Source organism: Meleagris gallopavo, chromosome 1 (genome assembly GCF_905368555.1).
Source record: "Meleagris gallopavo chromosome 1, MGAL_WU_HG_1.1, whole genome shotgun sequence".
Classification (NCBI taxonomy): Eukaryota; Metazoa; Chordata; class Aves; order Galliformes; family Phasianidae; genus Meleagris; species Meleagris gallopavo.
The window spans coordinates 46,047,222-46,074,607 of NC_139404.1; the positions used below are offsets into that span (position 1 = coordinate 46,047,222).

At 35.9% G+C, this 27,386-nt stretch overlaps 1 protein-coding gene across 3 annotated transcripts; it reads left to right on the forward strand.

Moving 5' to 3' along the window:
- Position 1: 1 nt before the first annotated feature.
- Positions 2 to 26,990, forward strand: APAF1 (apoptotic peptidase activating factor 1). 3 transcript variants are annotated; one of them, XM_010709407.4, is made up of 27 exons: positions 2 to 160; positions 556 to 726; positions 1,039 to 1,228; positions 3,470 to 3,667; positions 4,634 to 4,817; positions 6,326 to 6,438; positions 6,814 to 6,945; positions 7,324 to 7,562; positions 8,217 to 8,384; positions 9,004 to 9,135; positions 9,606 to 9,719; positions 10,313 to 10,491; positions 11,199 to 11,325; positions 13,143 to 13,268; positions 14,097 to 14,228; positions 15,330 to 15,455; positions 16,353 to 16,514; positions 16,788 to 16,916; positions 17,617 to 17,742; positions 18,571 to 18,690; positions 19,567 to 19,692; positions 20,556 to 20,681; positions 22,786 to 22,905; positions 23,224 to 23,349; positions 24,110 to 24,235; positions 24,684 to 24,830; positions 25,348 to 26,990. In XM_010709407.4, the coding sequence occupies exons 2-27, from the start codon at positions 589 to 591 to the stop codon at positions 25,489 to 25,491; spliced, it is 3,750 nt and encodes a 1,249-aa protein (XP_010707709.2). In that variant the 5' UTR covers positions 2 to 160; positions 556 to 588; the 3' UTR covers positions 25,492 to 26,990. The 3 variants fall into 3 exon arrangements, with proteins under 3 accessions (XP_010707709.2, XP_085079704.1, XP_003202214.2); XM_003202166.5 differs by having other exon boundaries at positions 9 to 160; positions 585 to 726; XM_085223578.1 differs by lacking the exon at positions 22,786 to 22,905.
- Positions 26,991 to 27,386: the final 396 nt, after the last annotated feature.

The window sequence follows — 27,386 nt, forward strand, 5'->3', positions numbered from 1 at the left end:
CGTGGGGCGGCTCAGGGTCGGGTTGATTTTCCCCACCCCCGGGCCCGGAAGGAGGAAGTGCCGGCGGGAGGAGTGCCGGGTGTGGTGTGTGCGTGTGGTTGCTGCTTCTCCTCGGAGGGGGGCGAGAGCTGAGAGCCGGAGAACGGCTCCTCCTCGGCAGGTAACGGCGCTGAGGGGGCGCGCGGGGCGGGAAGGGCTGCGGGTCGAACTGTAGGCGCGGGGCGGTGGCGGCTGTGGGCGCTGCGCTTTCTGTTTCGTTTCCCCCGCGGCGAGAAGGGAGCGTTGTTATAACTGGAAAGGTTTGGGGGAAGAGTGGCTTTCACCACCTTCAGACCGTTTTATTGTTGTTGCTTGCTTTTATGAGATGCAGGGAGAACGTCTTTTCACCAGGACAGAAGTGAAGCACAATGAGTTCTTTTAGATTCCTACAATTTATAACATCAACTTGCCTAAAGATTAGCTCTATTTACAGCTGCTCAACTGAATCTAAATTAGAAAGCATAAGATTCTTTAAAACAGCTTTCTTTGTACATATAAGTTTTGTTTTGGTTCCAGCTTGACTCTCTTTTTCCCTCACCCTAAAGAAATATGGATGCGAAGAGTAGAACGTGTTTAATTAGGCATCGTCAGGCACTGGAGAAAGACATCAAAACCTCTTACATTATGGATTGTATGGTTTCTGACCAAGTCCTGACATTGCAGGAGGAGGAGAAAGTGAAACAACAGGTAGAATCATCTGGTTTCTTTTTTGATTTTTTTTTTTTTTTAATCTTTCCAGGTTGCTCATGTGTTTTATGGTCCTTTCTAAAAATTATTGCTGTCAATCATTACTACATTGCAAATGCTTAACCAAGCGCTTAAGATGTGGTTATTATTGCAGTTCATAAGGTTGAGCTGAGGTTTTGCTCAAACTGAAGTCTATATCCGTAGCAATAAACGAGATAAATAACTTGCAGAGCAATAGATTAGGTGTTTTATAAAGCTGATTAGATAGTTTCTCTTAGCTTTGTGTAATACCTATTTTAATGTTTGTTCTAGAATACACAGAAGGAGCGAGCAGCTATGCTAATAGATACTCTTCTTAAGAAAGACAATAATGCGTATAGATCTTTTTATAACGCACTGCTTCATGAAGGGTACCGAGATCTTGCTGCACTTCTTCAGGATGGCATCCCTGTCTTCTTCTCTGGGAATGGAAAGAACACTATGGATGAGATGACTTCATATGGTTAGTGCAACTGCAGCAATCTCAGTTTCTGAAGGGAAAGAGAAGCTGTGTTTTTATTCATTGCTAAGTGACTAGCTGTAGTACTTGTTCCACCAAAAAGGAAGTAAACAAAGAGCTTATTTACTTGTTTTGGTAGCACAATAGTCGGTAGTTCTGTATTTCATATGATAGGAGAAGATGGTTATGGCTTTCATAGGTCATCTTGAAAATGTTCATTGCTTGGTAATGTGCATTTTAAACGACTGGAAATCTGAAACTGCTGGTTTTCTCTAAATTGCTACTTTTTTTTTTTTTTTTGTAAATGAAAGAAAGGCTTAAGTTTATTTAGGTTGCTCTTAAAAATAATGCCTTCTCTTTATTTCCATGGAAAATACAACAGATTTGAAGAGCTCTATAATACTATCTGATTGAGCAAGCACTCATCTACAGAACACTGTCTTACAGCACAGTCACCACCATTAGCTATGCATTTTCACCGGTGATGGGTGAGAGCCTGAAATGCTGTACTTATAACAAACTGCACCAGAGGAAGTGACACACTGTCACTGCTACTGAAACACACCACACACTGCTTTACTGTACTCACATCCACTGTTTCGTCTCAGTCAACACTCAACAAGTGTCAGTGAATGTCAATGGGTGCATTTTTTTCCAATGTGGAGATGTTCAATTCCACACCTTTGTTTGATACGCAATTCTGTGTCAGATGCCGCTTTGTCAGACTGCCCCTCTGCTGCCATCTGTTGTACAGCTACAAAATGTAATGGAATAGTGGTGGTATGGCAGTAGAGATTGAGCCTTCCCAATATCTGCCTCTGATGGCGTAAGCCAACATGATAAAATAGGAGGTGTTACTTTTGGACTAGCTCTAGTATATAATAAAGAAAGTACATTTTACATAAAAGGCTTCAGCCTTCAAAATTCAGACACTTCTCATTTAGAGTAGTCTACAACTCTCAGCAATGCATGCCAAATGTTAATCTACCTAATTGCATGCTTATTTCTCCACCAGATCTCTTGCTTACCTTTCAGTAAGATCTTAAACTTTACGGAAGTTGTCTTCTTTGATTTATATGAAATAAATCAGTAGTTTTTAGTGGGATGAACTGTCCTACTGCATATGACTAAATGACAGCTGAATCTTACAGTATATTTTTTGGCACTGTCTAGTATGAGAATCATAGAATCATTAAGGTTGGAAAAGACCACTAAGATCATCTGGTCTAGCTGTCACCTGTTTCCCTGCCTGCCCCCTAATCATGTCAATTAGTGTCACATCCACATGGCTCTTGAACATCTCCAGGGACGGCAGTTCTACCACCTCCTTGGGCAGCGTGTGTCACTGCAGCAACACTCTTTCAGAGAAGAAATTTTTTCCTAATATCCAACATGAACCTCCTGTGCACAGCTTGAGGCCATTTCCTCTTGTCCTATCACTGTTACCTGAGAGAGAAGAGGCTGACTACCACCTCACTACAATGTCCTTTCAGGTTGTTGTAGAGAGCAGTAAGGTCTCCTCTAAGCCTCCTCCTCTCCAGACCAAACAATCCCAGTTCCCTCAGCCATTTCCCATAAGACTTGTGCTCCCAACCCTTCACAGTGTCACTGCCCTTCTCTGGACATGCTGCAGGGCCTCCATGTCTTTCATGTAGTGAGGGGCCCAAAACTGAATGCAGTACTCGAGGTGCAACCTCATAGAGACATGGTATTTAGAACACCTGAATAACACTTCCAAAAAAATGGCACAACGCACAGCTGTCTACTGTGTGACCTGCAATGGAGAGAGCAGGTGCACATTTACTATCTTGTTATGCTTCAGGTGCCCTATTGCAAGTCCACCTGTTTTAGCTTAAGTAAAGAGAAGCCTGGCTTGGACAGCAATGCTGTGTTGTTAACCACAAAGTAGAAGCTTTACTCCGCGTGCTTCCTTCTCTGCTGTATCCTTGGGGCAGTAACCTCTGGCTGAGAAAGTGGCTCAGTGGTTGGGAGTAGTAATAGTTCTTGGGATTGATGTAACTAGGTCCAGCTTGCAGAAAATGTAGTTACCAACTGGGGTGCTGCTGTAGATGGGAAGCTGTTACCTACTGATTATGGCATGGTTAGTCCAGTAGTCCTTAGAGCATTTGTGTGGGAAACGAGCTGGGGGAAGGATTCTTGGGGGTGAATTGTTTGTTTTGTTTTGAAGAGGTGTAATGTTTAGAAATCACTTCTTCTTTTCGTGTTTCTTGTTTTTAACTTCAGTTAAGACAACTCTGTGCGAAGGAGGTGTACCACAGAGACCAGTTGTGTTTGTCACTCGGCCAAAGCTGGTAGATGCTATTAAACAGAAACTGTGCAGCTTAGGAAGTGATCCAGGCTGGGTGACAGTTTATGGAATGGCAGGTTGTGGAAAGACCGTTTTAACAGCAGAAGCTTTAAGGGATCACCAGCTCTTGGAAGGTACTTTTATAAAAACATCAATGTTCTAATAAAAATTACTAAAAATATCTATGCATTGAATGTATATGGATCTTATGTCATCTTGAAATTAATTTTGTGTTTAGCATGATAAATTCCTTCGGTGCTTTTGAAATATTGCTTGCAAGTTACAGTTTTCAGAACTGTTTAGTGCTCTGGGACCACTGCGTATTTTACTAATTTACAGAAAAAGATTCTTAACAGCTTTTTACCTTGGAACCTGCTTTGATTTATGAGAGTAGATGCATCCTTAGGTAACTTGAATTTGTTATTTTTAGCAGAACAAAATATAAAATAATTGTTTTTAGTCTTTATTCTTTTTTGGGTGTTGCTTGTCAGTTCTTCAGACTTTTACCTATGCTATATGAATTTAAAAAATCTTGCTCAGATTATAGTGTAGGTTTTAGTAATGTCAGACATTTGTGGTGTGGTTATACTACTCTCATTCTCTCATTTTAGCTCACAGTAGATCATAAATTAAATCATTTACTGATGTTTTTCTGTATAGGATGTTTGGAGCAGAAAGTGAGGCTGAGATATTAGAAAGCATGTCTGAGGTTTAGAGAATATGGCTGCTGCAGATGGCACTTCTAAATGCCTTCTTGCTAAATGTTTTGTGATAATTTTGTATCCCAAGCCCTGAACTCCAGTGAAGTGAAAAAGTGAATGCTGAGTCAGAGAAGGAAAGGGCTTGTCAAGGAAAACAAGTAGAAAGGAGGGACAGCAATGTGAGCTTTGGGAACTTGCCTTACAGGGGCTGTTCCTTTTAAAATAGAAGGCAGTAAGCTTGTAGAATTGTCTTCCTGTGGTAGAGTTTTAAGGTTGGTTTGCAATAGACTTTACAGTTTATATTTGAATTGAAACTGTATGATTGATTGCTATTCTAAGCTGCTATAAATACTTCTAATTTTAAACGTAAAGCGTGATTAACATTGCTGTTCCTGTCAGGTTATTTTCCAGGAGGAGTTCACTGGATCTCTGTGGGAAAACAGGACAAAGCAGGGCTCCTCATAAAACTACAGAATCTTTGTAGTAGATTAGAGCATGACTCTACTCTTTCACAGAGACCACCACTTAACATCGAGGAGGCCAAAGACCGTCTTCGTTTGCTGATGCTGCGCAAATACCCGAGGTGATGTTGGTAAAATGCTATGCTATTCTTTTACTCTACAGTCTAATAATCTAAAACATCTGTTATTACCGTTTTTACTGTATTTCTGTTTCTTAATTAAAAAAAAGATCAGAAGTGAACATCCTAACTTTCACTTTTTGCTTTCCCTTTTTCTCTTTTAATGTAGATAATTTAGAAGTGATAGTCAAGTTAAAGCTAGCAGTACTTCAAGAATTTTGGTGCTTACATAGGGACTACTGTTAATATTTTCTAAATTGCTTCCTTATGGGAAAAGAGAAAATAGATTCAGAGAAGTGTAAAAAGGCTGAAAGGTAAATGGATGGTTAAATCAGGTATGTAATATATGAGTAAAATTTTTTCCTTAAGTAGATGTTTTTAATGGAGTAACATAAGGGATGCATTGTAGGCTTGTTCTGGATATATTTGTCAGATTATTATATTTTTGCTAAAAATATATATATTACACACACACACACACACACACACATATACATATATATACATATGTATATATACGATAACCAGCTGTGCAGGAGTTACCTTCACATGAAAAATTATTAGTCATTGAAAACTGAAAGTTGAGAACAAATAGTTGGAAATAAGCATTACTCTAACTTCTAGTATTCTTACTGTGTACTTAAAATGTTTTAAATACATTTAAAAGGATGATACAGCAGCGGAAGGCTGTGCATCACTGGAGAGCAGTTAATGTATTTTTAAAGTGTTTGCTTTGGAGTTGCCAAGGTGAAAGCAAGTTTTCAAGGTATGATCAATTATGGCCAAGAAGGCAGTTGCTTTCAAGTTGAATTGTTTGATCAAACGAAGTCTTGGTCACTGCACAGCTTTTTTTCATGTTTGAACAGTAGCTTTTGTTATTTTTGGAGATTTCATTAGGCCCTGGGAAAATCTGTACTAAACTAAACACGAGTGAGATATCTCAGGAATAATACTCCAGTGTTATGTTCTTTACAGACAGTGTAGGCTAGAAGAGTACTGGCATTTTTGTAAGAGAAAAAAGTCTTCCTTGCATAGAAAAGATTTAAAAAATATTGCCAGGCCCATGGGAAATTGACTGATAAAGACGAGAAATCCAAGTAGGTGCCTCCAGTGGAGAAAAGAGATATACAGAATGATTGAAGGGAAATATACTTTTTTCTCTTGCAAACTCGCCAGATTACTTACACAAGCTTGGAAGAAGCTACAGCCTGTGCTGCATCCCGCCCAGTTAGAGATGTCAGAATGCTGTAAGAACAAATTGAATGTGTTGCATTAGGTTAATGCAGTTCAAGTATGAACCAAACTTCACTAGTTTATTCTTGGAGAAACTTGCATTCAGCTTTCTGACACAGAGTTTAATGTCCTCTTAAAATGTTTCTTGTATTAGTGGAAGAAAATTGAAATTGTACTACTTAATTAATTCTGAAAATGTTCTTTCATTATTAAGGTGAAATACTATATCTTATTGCTAATATGATATCTGAAATATGAAGTATCTTTTCTTGTACTAGGTCTCTTTTGGTCCTGGATGATATTTGGGATTCCTGGGTGTTAAAAGCATTTGATAATCATTGCCAGGTTCTTATCACCAGCAGGGACAGGAGTGTGACAGATGCTGTGTCTGGTAAGGAATGATCCCATCTGCATTACAAATCATGGATGTACATGTATGCAAAGTGGTTTTGTGAGCTTTTAAAAGAATTAGATAGAATCCATGTCTGTCAAGTTATGCACAAATGACAAAGTTTTAGCATTCTACTCTGTAAAACTATGCTTTTCCATGAAATACATGTTGTATGTTGTCCTGTGTATATGTCTATATTGAGAATCATTGCACTCTTCAGTAAATTAGCTTGTCTGATGCTGCTGTGTTGAAACTGATTATCTCTACATAGGAAGTAGTCTCTGAGCTGGATCCCCTGCTCCAGATTTTTCTCAGAAAATTCTCTCAAGTTCCATAGCATTTTAAAAATTCTTTTTATTTTTCCCCCATGTACAGGCAATAAATATGAGATTCATGTGGAAAGTGGACTAACGCATGAGAAAGGACTGGAAGTTTTAGCCCTGTTTGTGAATATGAAAATATCCGAACTGCCAGAACAAGCTAACTGCATTATAAGGGAATGCAAAGGTATGATACTTGCCACTTTTTAAACCACTCAGTATATTTTTTTCTTCTGGATTTTGACTTACAGAAAGAGGAGGGAACATTTGATGATCAGAGGGTTGGAGAACCTCCCTTAGGAGGGGAGGTTTTGAGAGCTGGGCTTGTTCAGCCTGGAGAAGAGAAGGCTCTGGGTTGATCTCATTGTGGCTTTCTGGTACATGAAGGGAGCTTATAGTCTGGGAGGAGACTGACTTTTTACACAGTCTGATACTGATAGGAAAATTGGGGCACCTCAAGAATTTAATTAAGAAAATTTCCTGATTTATTCATTCAACCACTAGACTAAATTATTGAATTGTGTTCCTTCAGACTCTGTAAGATTAATTTACTTTCTTCCTTCAGGTTCTCCTCTTGTGATATCCTTGATAGGTGCATTACTACGAGATTTCCCTAGTCGCTGGGAATACTATCTGAAACAGTTGCAGAATAAGCAATTTAAAAGAATAAGAAAATCTTCATCTTACGACTATGAAGCCCTTGATGAAGCAATGTCCATAAGTGTAGAGCAACTGAGTAATGATTTAAAAGATTACTATAAAGACCTCTCCATCCTCCCTAAAGATGTTAAAGTGCCTACTAAGGTAATAACAGCAACTCAGAAATCTCATAGCTTATTTTGTTTATTATTATTACAATATTTTTTATAAATTAGACTCAGTGGTTCTTGTAGGTTCCCTCCAACTCTGGGTATTCTATGATTTTTAGTGATACATAAACAATAACTTTAAAGAAGTAGTAAAATTTGAAATTATGATATATAACTAATATTATATGCAACTTAATAATAATTGGTGGTTTGGGTCCGTTATTATATCATACCTCTTACTGCCAGTAACAAAGCTAAAAAATTGTAACTGGATTAACATCTTCATAATGTTAATTTAATGTATGTTCCATGAGTAGCTCTTACATTAGGTTGTAACTGAACTATCTGAAGGCTTAAAAACTGTTAGGGAATTTTTTTAATGAAAAATATATGATCACCAGGAGTCAGTAAAAATAGACAAATAAAGGGGTATCTTGTATTATTTATCTCGTATGTATCTATTATCTGTCTATCTATATATTTGCATAGCTTGATATTGAACTTACTGAGTTACTCACAGAGCATAGATATCTTTTGCAAATGGGAACGTTTCTACCATGTTTTCTTTTTCAGTTAATTGTTAGTCTTTTATGGCATTCCTACAGTTTTGTTTTTTCCTTAGTTCTGATGAACTTTTCTGCTTTTTTAGGTGCTCTGTATTCTTTGGGATATGGAAACTGAAGAAGTTGAAGATATACTGCAGGAATTTGTTAACAAATCATTATTGTTCTGTGATCGTAATGGGAATTCATTTCATTATTATTTGCATGATCTTCAACTTGACTTTCTTACAGAACAGAATCGCAACCAGCTTCAGGTAGAGTTCTGGCTTATTTGCTTACATCTAACCTTATTCTACAAAGCTGGGCTTTCTTCAGAAAACATTCCTATTTAAAAAAGTATCCAAAGTAGCTTTATATAATAGGCCCACAATGCAGTTAAATTTAATGCTGGCTAAAAACATTTTTAACTTGAAAATGAGAAGTGATTTAATTATAATTCCATATGGGGCTAAGGAACTATTAGAATCATAGAATGATTTGGGTTGACCCTTTAAGGGTCATCTAGATCTGTTTCTGAAAGAGAGGGCAAAAAAAGATAGATAGGCAGAAGAGGCCAATTGTTTGCTTTGTATCTGTGTATGTAAAGGTTCATTTTTGTTACTGGCTATGCGTGTTTAATGTAAAGAGTGACCTGATAGCTTTTCTCAGTCTAAAAAGGAAGATTAGCAACTTGCTTTTCTATCTTTAATATCCAGGGAGTTTCTGTAGAATGTCTTCAACATAATTTAAATTACAGTTTCTTAAGATAAGTTTTTCATATTTAATTTGTTGACATCTTACATGGAGGAATAATAATAACAAATGTTTAATATTAAAATCAGTCCACACCTTTTTGTAGTATTAACTGGAGGTGTGTTTTGGTTCTCATTGCAGGAACTACATAAAAACATAGTAAATCAGTACAAGAGGTATTACAAGCTTCATGTGCCTGTGCTATCTCAAGAAGACTGCATGTACTGGTATAATTTTCTAGCATATCACATGGCTGGTGCCAACATGCAGAAGGTGAGTTCTGACTGGGTTCATCTGTTTCTCTTCTTGACCCACTGCCCTTCCCCTCCAGGCCATTTTTTCCCTCTCAGAGTTGTCTTTTCCCAGGCCTTTGGGCAGATAGGCAAACACTGAACATAAAGTCCTTTCGGGGCTCTACTGATAATCACTGTTATGAAAACAACTTCATTTCTACTCTATGTCTCTTGTATTTTCAATCAGTTTGTAAGAAGATTTCATATAATGCCTTTTGTTTTTCTTTTTCTCTTGAGGAAGACGTGGTAAAAAGTCTTCCTAAGCTTTTTTGGAAATCCAGGCTTACTGTGTTGTATGATAAAATTAAATTGATTTGTTTAGAGTACTCAAGTAGATTGATGAGTGAACTGGAGTGAATTGTATTAAGATATATTTATGCTTTTTTATTTTTCCCTTAAGTAGATTCAGTTGTGGAATTCATGCTCTGAACTTTTTTGTATTTCCTGTAGGAACTCCGTGATCTTATGTTTTCTCTAGATTGGATTAAAGCTAAAACAGAATTGGTAGGGCCTGCACATCTAATTCATGAATATGTAGAGTATAGTTCAGTCCTGGATCAAAAGGTATGTAAAAGGTAAATGATCAGTCAGTTCCAAATATGTTTTTCATCTTTTAGTGCGTTTTATTTATGCATGTGTTTGGGATCCATAGGAAGTATAAAAATGAAATGTTAGGGTAGTCCTAAGTTTAAGTTCACCTTGGAGTGAAGGGAAAAATGAAGAATTCAAAAACTATAGTTTTAGTTAACTTCAGTATAGATCCCAGCATTAATTATGGAACTCAGTGGTGAGAATCTGTGGTTCTGTGATAATTAATGGTGGGTGCAGATGGTACTCCCTTTCTTGGGAGGTTTAGAATCTTGTTAGCCTCTTGGAATAGTCTTACTGATATTTAACACTGACTGCTCATTGAGTAAATCACTGCTCACTGAGTAAATCATTGCTTCCAATATCCTTATTTGAAAAGTAAGGATAATACACTTTTTCTGAATAAAATAGCAAAATAGTTCAGTCTATGATATGTACTTGCTAATAGAACTAAGGAGGACTAAATGCTTCTGTAAGAATACTGCCTGTATAGAAAATTAAAAAACAGAGGGCACTTAGAAATCATATCCACTTCACTACTTACCAAACATTATCTACTCTGTACATAGGATAGCATCATACGTGAGAATTTTCAGGAATTTTTGTCTTTGAATGGGCACCTTCTTGGACGACAGCCTTTTCCTGACATTACCCAGCTGGGTCTTTGCCAACCAGAGACATCAGAGGTGTATCAACAAGCCAAGCTGCGGGCTCAAAGAGAAATGGGAACGTTTTACTTGGAATGGATGTAAGTAGCAGTAATCCATTTGCTGATATGTTTATCCCTTGATTTAATAAAATTGTCACATATACAACTGAACACAGTAATGGGTAATATAAGAAGTGCTGTGTTTTTCATGGGAAAAGAAAGTGAAATAATTTTCAGGAACTAATGAAAGAAAAACTGGACATGTAAAGCTACAAATTAGTAATAATTTCATAGAAATGAAGAAATATATTTACTTCTCAATGAACATTCATTTTAAGTATCTACACAAAGGTGAAAATATGGTATTTTGAAACTTCTCTATATCATTTTTTAGAAAGGTGAGAATTGTAGGGCAGATGTTATGTGTGTAATGCAAACTTGAAAGAGAGCACATAGCAGATCACAGCTTCAGAAGGAGGTCTATTTGGACTTGACAGATACCAGCTCATTAAGACGTTATTAGGAAGATTGTTTTGCTGTGCAATGGCTGTGCACATGAGGTAGCATGTTGGTTTCTTATGCACATAGTAGCATTCTTGGTCTCTAAGCTCTTAGCTGTTGGAGGGCAACATAAATTCTAAGTGAATATAGGAATTGGTTTCCCTTATTTTGCGTGCAGGCTGAAAGCCTGCTGCACAAGGTAGATGAACAACTATTATCTTTTTAAAGAGAATTTTGAATGATAAAAAATGCTAGGAAATCATAGAAACCATACTCCTCTCAAATTGAGCTATCTTCTCCTGCAGAAATAAAAAATCCTTGAAAAACCTTTCTCGTCTGGTTGTTCGTCCGCACAGAGATGCAGTTTACCATGCCTGCTTTTCTAGGGATAGACAAAGAATAGCATCATGCGGAGCTGATAAAACACTTCAGGTAAAAATAGCTACCTATGCATGAGTGAAGTGTAATGCTGTGTACTGTTTTGATAACGTTTGTTAGTGGTGCTATTGCTTTCCTTTTGCTGTGAAGATATTAGAGATCTAGAGTATAATGGCCACAAGAGATTGAAAGGGTGTTACATAAACACGTTTAGGCTAGTAAGTATTGTTTTGTAGTTCAATAACTATACTATGATACCATGTAAATGAATATGAGATACCTTTTAATGATACGAAAAGCTTAAGGCTTAAGTAGTGCATCCCAGCATGTTTCACATTTGTTTGCAGAAATTGTATTTCCCATCTACAGTACTGAAAAACAATGAGACGTGTTAGTTAGTGAGATATGTTAGTCAGTGGTTTACATTTTCCATAGGGTTTTAATGGATGTTTGGTGCAAGTTGCTAAATTTTCTCATGCAAAGTAAAGAAATCTGGGCAGAAAAATGAGCCGTGGAAGTCGTAGGCTGGAAAAAGGTACAAAGTGAATATGGGGAGACAGAGAGGAAAGTGACTAATAAAAATTTGCCAGCAGTCTGCCTGGAGGGAAGCCAGACAGCTCTCAAGAAAACTAGCAATCAGCCAGCTCCTAACCTGGTAAAGTATCCATATTCCAGACAGCCAAAGGTAAGGGTAAAGAACAACTTTTTTGCAAGCTTTTGGTATTGTTTTGGATGCTTGCTATGTTCAGTACTAAAGTAAAAGTATTAATGGTCCTTAGTTGCTGTTCATTTGGCTATTTAATGTGGTGGTGTTTGTTACTTTCTTTTATTTGCTGGCTTCTACACTGTTATGGTCATGGCATCCACCCACTTAAGGAGATGCTTGGTGGATATGCTAGTTTTATGCTGTGCTGAAGTTACTGTGCTGGGCTTCTGTACTTCATGGCTTCATTACCGGGACTGCTGATTTCTTGTTTTTCTCTTGACTTTCTATCACAAAAAGAGATTTTTTTTTTCTTTTTTTCCAGAACCTAAACTAGAAGAAATAATAGGAAAATTAACAATCATTTTTCATTGTTTAACTTCGAATGTAGTCATGTTTTTCCTAACAGTGACATCAAAATAAAACTAATGTTTTCAGATTTTAAGACTAACTCTCCCGTTTTAGTGGAATCAGAAAAAATGATTGCTAGATTAAGAGCAGATATTCTGCAGAACTTACAGTAGATGTAGGTTTCCTTTTGCTTTGCTGCTTTTATTTGAACAAATACCAACTATGTCATTGTTTGATGAAAAAAGGTAGGAGAAATAGGAATTTCACAGCTGTAGCATCTTGAATGTTGCTGCAAAGAGAAAATTGTGATTTGTTAGAACAGCTGAAGATTGTTTATTTAATGATCAATTGCTGCTAAAATTCTTCCTTTCAACAGAAGAATATCGTATATATCAACCTGGAATTTGTACTTGTAATAACAGTGCAGTTATTGTTAATAAGTTATTGCGTGTTGAAGTAAAGTAGAATAAGAAAGTACATGTATTTAGCCTCAAGGAGTACAAAAGTTTCATGTGGTAGGCTTAGGCTTAAAGGTTATACAAAGTCATTAATGAAACATGCAATGCATACAGATTTTTTAAATTAGTTTTCAGTATTTCTTTCCATAATAATTTCTATCACCTTTATAGATTTGAAGTTCAAATTAAGTGTTCTCATATTACTTTCCTTCAAATTATAAATGCTTTCAAAATGCAAGCAGTTTTCTGAAGAGCTTAGCTAAGGGAGCTCTTTGAGAGAAAGCAATCCTTTATTTGTGTAGGATGTTTTGAAATTGTATGCCAGCTAGAAGATTTCATTCCTCACTATATTTCTTCAGGTGTTTAAAGCAGAAAGTGGAGAGAGATTGCTGGAGATAAGTGCTCATGATGATGAAATACTTTGCTGCACTTTTTCTGCAGATGATAAATACGTAGCTACTTGTTCAGCTGATAAAAAAGTGAAGGTAAAGAAACGGAGAGTGGACTTTTTGTGTGTTTGATTTGCTGCATCATAATTCAGATTTCAATTTTAACCAACTCAGGGAGAGCAGATTCTTAAGACTAAGGGTTCTTATTAACTGTCTTAAACCTTATGTGGATAATTCATTACTTTAAAAGCAAAATATCTCCTACTTGTTACATTTAGCATCTTATGTTAACATCATGCATACAACTTATTTTATTTGTATTATCAGATGATTCTTTTTATGTAGATCACAATGCATGAGTCCAGTCTTGTTTGTAACATAAAATTAATATATGCATAAATGTTTTTTTTTATATAGCATTTTCTGAGAGAAATTTGTTGTTTTTAATTCTTCAGAACTGCAACAAAATCTGATGATATTCTAATCTTTCTCAGATTTTAATCTAAACTATGATCCCCCTCATCCACTTGATATTTAAATTGTTCAAAACTAGCTGTGAAATTTTGTTTAATTAATAGTAGCCTGAAACTGAATTTTGACGAGAGTAAGTTGGTTTTATTTGGTTGCAGACACCTTGTTATAAGAACCTTTGACTGTAAATACCATGTTCCAGTTCTTGTTTTGAAATATATATGTATCTGCATCTCTGCTCTACTTTAGTAGAAACAATCTGAAGTTATAGCTGTGTGTTAATAGATATAAAATAGATATATGTTTTCCCTTTCTCTTCCAAGCATTTTTGATATGCTATTAAGAGCATTTTTAGGGCTTTATTTGTATTCCTAAATGGTTTACAGATTTCATTTTTTTATTAAGTACATTGAATTTATTTAAAACTGATTTTTATCCTTCAACTCTATCTAGATCTGGAATTCAAGAACAGGCAAGTGTTTGTACGTATATGAAGAACACACAGAGCAGGTCAATTGCTGCCAGTTCAATAACAGCAGGAGTCAGTATCTTTTAGCCACCTGCTCAGATGACACTTTCATCAAAGTAAGTTGAAAAGACTGTGATAAGCAGTATGGGAATAATCAAAACAGAGTAGTTATTGTTGTAGAAATATGCTTCAAACCCTGTAAATTGAGGTTTATAATAAGCCTGGTAAAAGAGAGACAGAAACAGATGAAGAATATTGCCAGGGCAGAACAGAAGGAATGTTTATACTTACAATGAAAAGTAACCAATTTGGCTAGGCACAAAGGTAAAGACTTCTAGGGGATGGATTGGGGGTGGGAGAGCCTGGGAGTGGAATACGTGATTAAAAACCAGTGAAGCAGGAAAATAAGCAAACAAACAAAACAAACAACAGCCACAAACAATACAAAACTGGATGCCAAATGATAACATGAATGATTAACGTAAGTGGAGCAGATGTATTTTCTTATTAAATTTATTGGGCATAATAAAGAAATGAAAGTGGAAGCCAACAAAATAACAGTAATCAAAACAAAAGATTTGTCAGGTTAGCCATCTGGTTGTATTCAGATTATGAGGCAGTATGTGCCTCAGAGCAGAAGCCATGTAACTGAAATATCTGAGGAAAGGGGAGGAAATAGAAGAATAAAGGAAGATCTAGCTGTGGGTAAGGGTGTAATTTCACAGCAAATTCACAGTATATCCGGTAATAGAATAGAACAGTAAAATAAAAATCAGAAAGGCCTGATTTTTTTTTTGAGAACACTGTACAGGTTCCTGCTTTGAGTTCTCCCTGAGCAGTCAATTGAAAAATCTGGTAACAGAAAGGCAGTATGCACTGTAGGCCTAGAAAGTAGAGGTTGAAAGGAAGGAAAGAGGCTAGATGAAGTTTAATCCTCAGTCTGTAGAAACCTTTGGTAACTGTGTGCTATTTGTGGTTCTTGTATTCATTGTACAGAAAGCGTTGTATAATAGTTACAAGAATGGTTTTCATGCAAGCTAGCATATGGAAGTAAATTGTGGGGGAACCTCAGACACAGCTTCAAGTCTGTAAGCATATGGGTAAAACTAAGAAACATTTGTGAGAATTTGGTTGTCGCCATGGTTTTGTGAAGAACCTGAACAATCTGTGAATAATTCATGGATGTAATGGTATTTATATATTTATTTCTCATGCAGCTTTGGAATCTGAAGGATAAGTATTGTAGGAATACGATGTTTGGTCATGTAAACGCTGTCAGTCACTGTAGATTTTCACCAAATGATGACTATATTGCTAGCTGCTCAACAGATGGAACAGTGAAGGTACACATTTTTTATATCAACTGCCTGTTTTAATGATTTTTGAGGGTATGAAATACGAAACATGAGTGAGATAATTTTGTATTTGTGTAGTCGGCTTTCATGAATTAAACCCTGAAACAGTTGAGTATTGTTCCCACTTTTAATGCAAGACTTGGAAAAGCTCAGTTCAGCTCCAGAAGGAGAACTGAGTGGCTACAGTTTTAAATAAGTCCTACTGAGTCTCATTTTGAGTCCTTTTCACCATTAAAAAAAAAAAAAAAAAAAGTATATAGTTAAGAGAACTGACATGGAGGGGTGTTTTAAATTTGTTTAAACAAAAATAATAATGAAAACAACAGCAAAAAAAGCTTCTAGAATAGTTAAAAGGTCTATCATCTGAAATGGAATCAGCAATAGCCGTAAGCAATAAAAGTGATTTGTGTACTGAGGTAGTTATGTTTTTGCTTAGAACACAAGCATTGTTTTTTATTGCCTTTGGCTGCAACAGAACTATGCTACTTCAGTACTGCAATTCTTAAAACACTAATACCTTTTTATGGAGCTGCTATATCAGGAAAGTGAGGCTGTAGTATCTGTTGTCATTCAGAAGAAAAATTGTGGGAGAGGAAACACAAATATTCAGTAGCTCTCTGGCACGTGCCTCAACGAAATAGGTGCAAACTACTTGTATCCAATGTACCAGATTTCTTGTTGTGAGTGGACTTTATTTAACAGAGTTGCAGAGCAGATGTTATTTTTTTCTTTATTCTGTTGTTAAGTAGAAGTTAAGACAGCCATCTATGCTTGCTTGTTTGTTGTTTTCATCACTTTCTTCCCTAAAAGAGATTGGGAAGTGGTTTTCCCCTGTTGTTTTCTGTAAAGAGAGGTTTCATGAATTTCCTTTATTTTTTCTTGAAGCTTTGGGATGTGCGTTCAGCAAATGAACTGAAAACTATTGAGATAAAAGAATTCTTCAGGAATGCAGATGAGCAGCAAGATGATGTGGAGGTTTTAGTAAAATGTTGCTCCTGGTCCAGAAGTAGTGATACAATTTTGGTGGTAGCCAAAAATAAGCTTTTGGTAAGTATCTCATGTTAATAATTCTCTAGAGGTGAAGTTATGTTGCTATCTGAGTAGAATTTATGAATAATTATTAAATTATAAGCTACCCAGATGTTTCAGACAGAAAGTGCCTGTTTTAAGTGTGTGTTTAGTAAAAAATAGGCAGATGATAAGCATGATGAATGAGAGAAATACCTTCTAAATTAAAAAATGTGTATTATTGAGTATATAAACTGTGTCTGTGGTGAAGTCATTCCAGCTGTGTGCTAAATATTGTAATTGCCTTCACAGCTTTTTGATGTTACAACGTGTAATCTGGTAACACAAGTCATCATAAGTCATCACAGTACAATCCAATATTGTGACTTCTGTGCTGGGGATGAGTTAGTAGCAGTTGCTTTGTCTCATTGTTCTGTTGAGGTAAGTGATTTCTTTATTGCTACAGTATACCAGGAAGGAGTAATTGAAAGTGTTGCATTTGTCATGGTTTTGTGTAGGGAGAGGTAAAAGAAGATGTAAAATAGGAATTGGGAAATAGTGTTTTCAGGTTAGACATCCTTCTTAGAAAGCAGAACTCTGTTTTGTATAACACCACTAGGCCACTGTATTTATTTGAAGTTATCATGTGATGATGTGATTATTGTCAGTCTTTGGATTATATACCTTCCCATCACTTAGCTCAAAACAGGGAAACAAAATATCTTCTCCTGTATGCTGCTGCAGTATGTGGCAGTTTGTGAGGAATGCAACAGCTGAAATAACTTTGGGACTATCATGGCTAACTAAGCATGTGCAAGTATTTGGGTTTTCTGTTTTTTTCTTTGTTTTCTTTTTTTTTTTTTTGCAACTACTTGGTCAGCTCAGTTTGTATTTTCCTAATGAGCGAGGTTTTTTTTTGTAATTCCTCTCACATCTTTTAAAGTTATCGTTGTCAAAGAGGCTTCTGTTCCATGTCACTGACCATCAAATTGTCATCAACAGGTACAGTTCTTTTTACATGACAGTTTTAGAGTGAGAACTGAGAAAATGCTAGTAAAGATAGTACTTAAGTATACTTCTTTTCAGTTTTGCTTGACATACAATCTAAATTCATTTGAGTTCTTTCATGTTTCTGCTGCAGTTATGGAATATTAAATCCTTATCAAAAGTAGCAGATTGCAGGGGACACATGAGCTGGGTTCACTGCGTGACATTTTCCTCAGATGGATCTTTATTTCTCACATCTTCTGAGGACCAGACAATACGGGTAAGATTACTTTCTTTTTTTTTTTTTTTAAAGCTGATACTGTGTGCCTATAAAACTAAATTCTTTGTTAAAATTGTTCTTATAAAATTATATATTCATATATACCACAAAGTATTTAGCATTATGGTTATAGTAAGTAGTGAGCTTTGTATTATGTAAACATATAAAGTTATTTCTATATACAGTAGAATGAGCTGCCTATTTTCTTTATTTACTGTATAGATAAATAATTTTTAGATCCAGTGGTAGTTCAAGAGTAGTGGTAATTTTTAGATTTTATCTAAATTAAAAACTGGGAAGCGTTTTGATGGTCCTTTTGTAAGCTAGTGTTGATATACCTTTCACTGTTAGATATTTGGATATCTAGGATATTTGGGACAGATTCGTATAGTTATAATGCCTCATTAAAAACTGTGAAAATAGACCTACAATGTATGAACGTAACATTTCCTTCTCTCCAAGCTAAAAAAACTTCAATTGCTTTCAAAATTTCAAGAATTTAAGTATAGAAATCTATACTTGGCTTTTACTGTAATAGAATTTTAACACTCTTCTTTGAAACAGAGAAGTGTGGACTTCATGGTTCTGATAACAAATACTTAGATGTCTGCCTGGCAGCCTGAAAAAAGAATTATTTGTTTCATCAGTTGGAATTGCTATAGCAATTGCACAACTTTCTTTGCCTAGTAAATAAAAATTGCAGAAGGATAATTTTCACTGTTTTAAAGTCAGTGTTACTGCAGGTTTTATAAGACTTTGGTTTAAAGGTAGTCAGCAAGTTTTTTATCTTGTCCTTTAAAACTAATGGAACTCTCCGTTCTTCAACAGATTTGGGAAACAAACAAGGTGTGCAAGTCTTCTGATGCTGTGCTAAAAAGTGAACTGGATGTTGTATTTCACAATGGTGAAGTCATGATTTTAGCAATTTACAATCAGAAGCATATTCAAGTAAGCTGTATTTCTCAATGTATTAGTATATTTGAATTTATCTGTAAATCTCAATAGGAAACAAAGCAGTGAAATAACTGCCTGTTCATGACTTTCAACAGTTAAATCCGTAGCAGATGATTCTTAATATATTGTAAAGTTTTAAGTCTAGGAACTTTGCCTAGTAACAGAATAGATTTTTCATCTTTGCTCATGAAGAGAAATTGATTTTAAAGTCAAATTGTAGCTAAGCACATGTCCTGTAATTCAGCACTATATCTGCTATCACATCTCTAAAGGTAGTTTCTCTTGTGACTGTGATGTTTTACCCTTAGTGATCTGTAGTTTCCAGCAATGCATTCCTAGTCACCTTTTGATGTGCTATACAATCATTTTAAACGCATCACACTGGTAGGTATTTTTAACTTACAGATTTCTTGTAAATCATTGTATTCTAAAGATCTCATCAGAATTGGTGTAAGGACAACACTGGGTTGAGGTTGGTGCACTGTACCTGCTGTTAAGCTTTAAGTCATGCTTACACTCCATTTGGCATGGGTTTCTGACTGGCAAGTAGATTTGAGCTCAGAACTCGCTATATGGCTTTTGAAATTCAAGAATAACATATTGACCTACTGTTTTCTGTGATCATGCAAACTTTTAAAAGCCTTCTGAGACTGAGATGTGTTTCTGGCTGCAAACTTGTCCCGTTCAGACCGTGTTCTACAGTGATAGTTATGCAGACATTCAAAGTAACTCATTTGTGAAAGTATCTGGTCTAGATAAACAAAAGTTTAGAAACTGACAAACTCTTCTCTTGCTGTTCTTAGCTCTTTATTGTGTTTTATTTCAGTTTAAATTTTAAAATATTTTATTAATTTATTTCCTATCTTGCAGCTCATTAATGGAAATACAGACAGCATTATCATGCAGACAGAACCTCAGGAATCCCTTATTTGCTGCTGTTGCTTAAGTGAAGATCTTAAATTTGCAGCATTTGGGCAGGAGAATGGAGAAATCAAGGTATTAAACCCTAAACTTGATCTTGAAAATAATAGGAAAACAATTTTCTTTTTAAAGAAGTGTCATTTTAATGACTCTCTACAATAATATTCTTTAGTATAGTACTTAAAAATTTTTGTTTTAGTGACACTGAAATGATGGTCATTTAAAGGTAGTACTAACAATGCAGCATTGCATTTCATTTACCAAGGACTGATTTTTTTGTTGTCACCATCACAGAATCACAGAATTGTAGGGCCTGGAAGGGACCTCTAGAGATCATTGAGTCCAACCCTCCTGCAGTGCAGGCTCCCGTAGAACAGGTTGCACAGGTTGGTGTCTAGGCGAGTGTTGAATGCCTCCAGAGAAGGGGACTCCACAGCCTCCCTGGGCAGCCTGTTCCAGTGCTCTGTCACCATTACTGTGAAGAAGTTCTTAGGCACATTGGTGCAGAACTTCCTATGCTCCATGTTTCTGGCTATTTCCCCTTGTCCTGTCACCCCGCAACACTGAGAATTGTCTGGTCTCATCCCCTTGCCTCCCACACCTTAGATATTTATAGACGTTGATCAGATCCCCTCTGAGTCTTCTTTTCTCGAGGCTGAACAGACCCAGGTCACCCAACATTTCCTCACAGGGAATATTCTCCAGGCCCTTTATCATCTTCGTGGCCCTCCGCCGCACTCCTTCCAGGAGATCCCTGTTTTTTTTTTTTTTTTTTTTTTACCAGGGAGCCCCAAACTGAACACAATACTCAGTCCATTGGCTGAGAATGATGTATTTGCAGTCTCTTCATATTTAAAGAGAATTTGTGTTGAGAATTTGAACTTCCTTTCCCTAAAATATGTAAAATAAATACTGTTATTGCATTTTTCATTGTAAAGGTACTGCAGTTGTTGGATGGGAAAATTCTGACATCCCAGGAGGCCTACAAGACATCTGTGCAGCATTGTCGATTTACCACTGATTGTCAGACTCTGATTTCAAGTGCTCATGATGCAGTCATACAGGTTTGGAGGATATTTTAAAAGATTATATTGTACCTTTTTGGAAAAATAAGTTAAAAACATCTTTCCTATTATACCTAATGTAAGCTCAGTCAATGACCACTATATATCCTGCATGTGGAACCATCTTTGTTCCATGCATTTTGAATTGATTTTTTATTGCTTTGATTTATGCTTTCCTGCTTATCTAATTTGCAAGTGTTGCAACGTCAAGTAATATTTGTTGCAATGAAACTGTAAATAAAAAGTTACTGTTTTTTTTCTCTGGATGACCTCAAATAGGGTGCAGCAGGTTAGAGCACCAGATAGAGGCAGATAGGGGCTGTAGAGACTGTAGCCTTTATTTATATCCCAAGGATGGTGAATATTAGGCAGTTCTAATGCTGTGCATGATAGAACTAACTGCTTTCAGATGGATGAAAAGAAATACTAATTTTCTTAGAAGATAACAGTCCTGATCATGAAAGTTTGGGATGCAATTCAGCACTGGCCTTGGACTTGTCAGTATTGTTTAAGGGAATAGAATTGAAAGACTTGTCTCTGAGTGGGCTGCTGTGTCTACTGACTCCAATAAAATGCTGAACACAGATACTTGCAAGAAGTTGAATGGTTGTACTAACGTAGTCTCAAATTAATAAGCTCTCCTTCTTGGCAAGATTGATTGGCTATAGAGAAGCATTATGGTGTGTGTAGCATTTTAGCTCATCAGGGAATGCACTTTGAAGTAAATGTCGTGGTCTTTTTTACTTTAGTATGGTACTTCAGGTTTCACTGCACAGCATGTGCAGGCATGCAGACAAAGGATTCCTAAACTAGAATTCATGCTTTGAAGTCATTCAGTTAATATGACCAAACTTGAGCTGATTTGAAGTAAAACCTTGAAAACTCACGTGGGTGCTGGTCAGCTTGTCAGTTTTTTTCCTAGGTCCTCTGCTCCCCCTAGTGGGCGGTCACAGTTGTCATCTGAATGCCTCGTTACTGTTCTTTCTTTGATGCAGAAAACCTGTTTGAAAACCAATTAAATCACTGTCATTTAAATTATATTGACGTTTAATAGATTCTGTAAGATGAAATGACATTTATTCAATTTTCAGTGAAGAGTTCAATTAAAATAGTGCCATTTTGCTATGAAAACACCAACTGAAATGACACTTCGTTAAAAATATGCTTAAAAATATAAATTAAACTATAAATATAATATATATCTACTTACATATAAGCATAAAAATTTATAATGTGAGTTATGCCAACTTTAATAGAATTATAGAATATCCTGAGTTGGATGGAACCACAAGAATCATTGAATCCAGCTCTGGGCTCCACACAAGACCAGCCAAAATTCAAACCTCCTGTCTGAGAGCATTGTCCATTGCTCCTTGAACAGTTTGGGACTGTGCCCACTGCTCTGGGGAACTTGTGCCAGTGCCCAACCACCCTCTGGTGAAGAACGTTTTCCTAATCCCCAACCTGACCCTCCCCTGACACAGCTCCATGCTGTTCCCTTGGGCCTGTCGCTGTCGCCAGAAAGCAGAGACAAGTGCTTTCCCTCCGCTCCCCTTGTGAGGAACTGTAGGCTCCTTTTCTCTAGGTTGAACAAACCAAATGACTTCAGTTGTTCCTCATATATCTTACCCTATAGACCCTTCACCATCTGTGTTGCCCTTCTTTGGATGCTTTCAGTTAGTTTTATTTGCTAACCTTTACACAGTGCTTAAGGTGAGGCTGCACCAGTGCAAAGCAGTGTGTAACAATTGCTTCCCTTGACTGGCTACTGCTGTTAATGCACTCCAGGGCATTATTGACTTCTTTGGCTGCCAAGTGTTTTAGTACCAAATTCACTTAGAAAAAATCAGATTCTGTGTATATTACAGGAAAACAGTTTGCTTTCACATTTTGCAGTGGTTAATGCTTTAAAGTAAACTATCTCTGAGGTTGAACTATTATATTTTCTAATAAGTTGCCACCTCCATCAAGCCTTTTTATCATTCCTACAGGTTTAAAATTAAGCAGTTAATTAATTCTTTTAAAGTTATGTTTCTCATTTATATATATATGTGTATGTGTGTGTGTGTGTGTGTATATATATATATTCCATCTTTATAATTAGGTCTGGAATTGGCAGTTGAACGAGTGTGTGTTTCTAAGAGGGCATAAGGAAGCAATCAAAGACTTTGCATTTCTGGAAAATTCAAAACTTCTTTCCTGGTCATTCGATGGAACAGTTAAGGTAAATAAAAGGCTGTGTATCATATAAAATACATCTTACTTTCTATAATAAGAAAAGCTATTTGGTAAGCTCTGTATGTTGTATGGACACTCACCTGGTTCAACTGATCTGGAAATTTATGCTGTCTTAAGACAAAAATTAACATTTTATATTTCTAGTGATATTTATTTATTTATGTTGTATTTTGGCAAAGTGTTTGCCATATTAGTACCACGCAGATGAGTTTTATTTCCTTTATTGATCAGTCAGATGCAGGTTTTAAAACTTTTTTTTTAAAACAGTATTATACTGGAAAAACAAGCTAACTCTGTTCCATAGGTTTGGAATATCACCACTGGAATAACAGAAAAAGATTTTGCTTGCCATAGAGGTGCTGTTCTTTCTTGTGCTGTCTCACCTGATGGTAGTAGGTTTTCATCTACTTCTGCTGACAAAACTGCAAAGGTTGGTTACTTTATGTACAAAAATAATTGTGATAACTTGTTTGGCCTGATATTTTTGCTGTATTTTTCATTATGAGATAACTAGTGATTATTTAACTAATCCTTTTTTGTTTCTAGTATTAAAATTCCTATATCTGTGAACACATTTCTAATGCTTTTACGTACATTCAGAATTGATCTGGGTATAACTTCAGGCTGTCCTGGTGACCTCTATATGAATAAAACACACACTGCACAAGTCTGTAAAGAATGTTTTGTCTAGTTCTCTCTATTGATTTATTATAGCCTAATGTTCTAATTGGGAAACCGAAGTTAAGAAAAAATTCTGAAACTTTACATGAAAGTATTATCCATGTTGTTGGTAATATTTTTGTTTAGAAGCAAGGCTCTAAAAGGCTCTAAACTTCTAAACATTCTGGGCCTGCACCATTAGCTTTATTAAAATATTGTTCTAAATTGACCTATGAATCCTAGGGACAATTTTGTGAAGTTCTTTATAAATGAATGAGTTGCTTTAAAGAGTATATTCCAAGGAAAAAATACACCTGATTCCGTAAGTTGTAACAAGTGCATTCTTGTGTGATTCAGAAAGTGAAAGCAGGGTACGTACAGTGTAGTCCATGCATAAGGAAAGAAGCCTTTAAGCAAATTTATATAAGAAGTAATTTGTACTTTTGAATGCTTATGTTTTTTTTAGAAAGAAGAGATAAAGTTATAATTGTTTTTGAGCTTGTTTTCACTCTCCTGTGTTTTTCATGTAGATATGGAGCTTTGAAAGTTCATCTGCTCTTCATGAGTTGAAAGGTCATGAAGCCTGTGTGCGGTGCTCTGCTTTCTCTCCTAATAACGAATTACTGGCCACTGGAGATGACAAAGGAGATATAAGGGTACTGCTTTAACCTTGTTGTTTATTTTATAATTCAGTTGATAGTCAGTTCACATGCGAAGGAGTTCTCATAGCTTGTGTTCTGCATGTCTATTTAATTAGCATCGTAGTGAATATCAGTTGAAGACTGCCAAGATACCTTGCCACATTAATACATGGTGACAGTAATTTGTAACCATACTGATAGATTTATTTTCCTGGGTTCCGTAGGTTTATGAATGCTGTGGAACTATGATTCACAGAATTTGCTGATCATTCTACTGTAAATTCCATGAGTGATTAAATCCTTTCTATATAATACAGTCCTAGGAGGGGAGTGCTTTTTTCAGGTTATTCTGTCACTTCCAATTGAATGATTATTTTAAAAGGCTTTTTTCCCTCTAATATAGAAAAATATATTTCAGCTTTCCTTACATTTACTTACACACGTAATGTTTTCTTTCTCTCAGATTTGGGACGTTTTAACAGGTGAATTACTTCACTTCTGCTCCTCAGTTACTGTGGATGAAGGAGAACCAACACATGGTGGTTGGGTAACAGACCTCTCGTTTTCTCCTGACAGTAAAATGCTTGTGTCATCTGGAGGCTATCTTAAGGTAAGCCTTGAAGTAATAAAAAAGTCTAACATACCTAATGAAAACACAAAATGCTGATAATTCCAGGAAAACCCAAACCACTTAAAATACACAAGACTGATATTTTCTACTTAAGATTGCTCCATCGTTGTGTTTGTCTGGCAGTTTTCACATTTCTTCTCCAATTTGAAAGCTCTTTGAATATTTATTTCTAAGATGGAGTTTGTTTTTGAACTCCATATATGCTCTTGTTCATGGAGTTCAAGATAGAGTTGGGAACTTGAGATCTTTATTGACAAAGCTCTTTAACATCTTTAATATTAAAGATTCCAGTCATTTCTGTTTGCCTTAATATCCACTCAATTTCAGCTGCAGCTGCATTCATAATGAACATGAAAATGCTCTATGTCCTACTGCATTTATTTTCTTATTTAAGATAACAAAGTTCTGAATTTCTATTTATGAAAAAATTGAAAGTGAATATTCTGCCTTGAAAAGACATACTTGCTCGCTTAAACTGTGTGGTTATATTTTATAGTGGTGGGATGTAACTACTGGAGAATCCTTGCAAACCTTCTACACGAATGGAACAAACCTCAAATCAATACACGTGTCTCCTAATTTTGAAGTCTACGTGACTGTTGATAATCTTGGCATTCTTTATGTATTACGGAAGTTGTGATCAATGGGCTGAACGCTGCAGAGATCATTGAGCTCATTTTTTGAGCTGGAGACAAGACTGTGCTAAATTTTTATCTCTTGTTAAGCTGTGAATTATGTTTCAGTGTTGTATTCACAATGTTTTCATGCATATTTATGTATTTTTCTGCATGTTTTTGCGAATTAACTTGCATTTAGTCTTGTTTTTGATAAGCATTATTATAATACGTAACCCCTGATTTGCATCTTGAGTATATTGCTTCTGATTTCACAATGAAATTTTATTAAGATTTATTCAAATTAGGAGAAATTAATAATTAATAGCAGTGAAAAAATAATAGGAACATAACAGATCAGTAATGTTTTTTGTGCAGGGGGTGATGGCTAAACGCTCTATTATTATGAACACAACTGTGAGATACAATTTTTTTTTTGCTGTGATGGAAGGCTTTTCATTTAGTACAGAATGGAAAGAAACAGGGAGATCCTCCATTTGAAAAAAGAAGCTAGCTATACTTTCTGCTTGAAGTTCAAAACAAATCAAGTGGCTGTTCAGTTTACAGTAGCATTGCTTCCCTCTTGCCCCAAGAATCTTCACACTTCTAACCTTGTGGAGATAAAATGATAAGGAGAGAAATGATGCATGTGAGCTATTCTTATTAAGGGGAACATCCTGAGTCTTGTTTTCTCAAGGCAAAATCTAAAGAGATATTGGAATTGAAGTGGAAGAGGTTGTGCCTCACGTCCATTCAAATGATGGGTACAGCTAACCAGCTAAACTGACACTGGAAGTGCTTTAAAAGGTTTATATTGAAAAATATTAGAGGGTGTGAATTTGTGTTTTTTAGTTTCAAAATTAGCATTCAGTTTATACTGTGAAGACATTTTATTGTTAGTTTTGTTAACATTGGGTTCTTTGTACAAGGATCTTTCTGTGGCAATATGTGATTTTTATTAGTTTGTTTTTTATAATCTATTTATAGATTCTGTACAGGGTGGAATCTTTGATGTTTTGTACTAGTTGTACTTGGCATATCTTTTGTGAACAACTGGTTAACAGTTTTTCTTAGATGCCAGTAAGCCTTGTTCTAGTAAACTGCCTTTTAACTATGAAGAGTGACTGCACAAACATTAGTGCCATGATTTTCATTTTTTTGTAGTTGGCAGTAGAACACATCATCTAAGTACTTGATTGTAAAAGGTACGTTAACAAGGGTGTATCACCTGATACAGAATAATGAAATTTTCACTTTTAGTAGCTTTTTTGTGTGCATTTCAGAAGATTTTATACACATTCTTAATATTTTCCTGTTTTTGACAATCGATGTTTTTTTTTTCCTCTTTTTTAACTTGAAATTCCACAGTTTCTAAGGTGCTATTGAATACGGGTCAGTATAATTAGAGTACTGCTGGCAGAAATACAAAGAGAAGAAATTTGATAGAAAAAAATAATAATGTTTTGTATTATGAGGATGTAAAGCATTCAATAAAGATGATCCAGGCAATATGAAAGAATTTTAATTCTTGAGTGGTTTTGTTTTGTTTTTTACAGAGTAGGAGGGAGGGGAAGTGTTGTCTAATTTATTGTCTTTTTTAATCTTTTTCTGTGCTTTTACTGACAATATGAATGTAATGCTGCTTTCCATATCACATCAAAAATACTTCTGCAGGTAATCAATGGTGTTAAATACGACACGTAGGAAAAAATGAACAAAAGCAAACTAATGTCTTGAAACATGTTACGTAAAGTTCAGGATGGAGATGCATCTACTCTGTCTAGCTTGTACAGACCTCACCAGTACCCACCCTAAACAGCTGAAGACTTAAGTAGTGGGATGCTCCTCTCAGCAGCAGTGCCCCTTCATTGCGTGCTGTCCATACTGCACAGGACCACGTTAGTCAGAACTTAAAAGACCT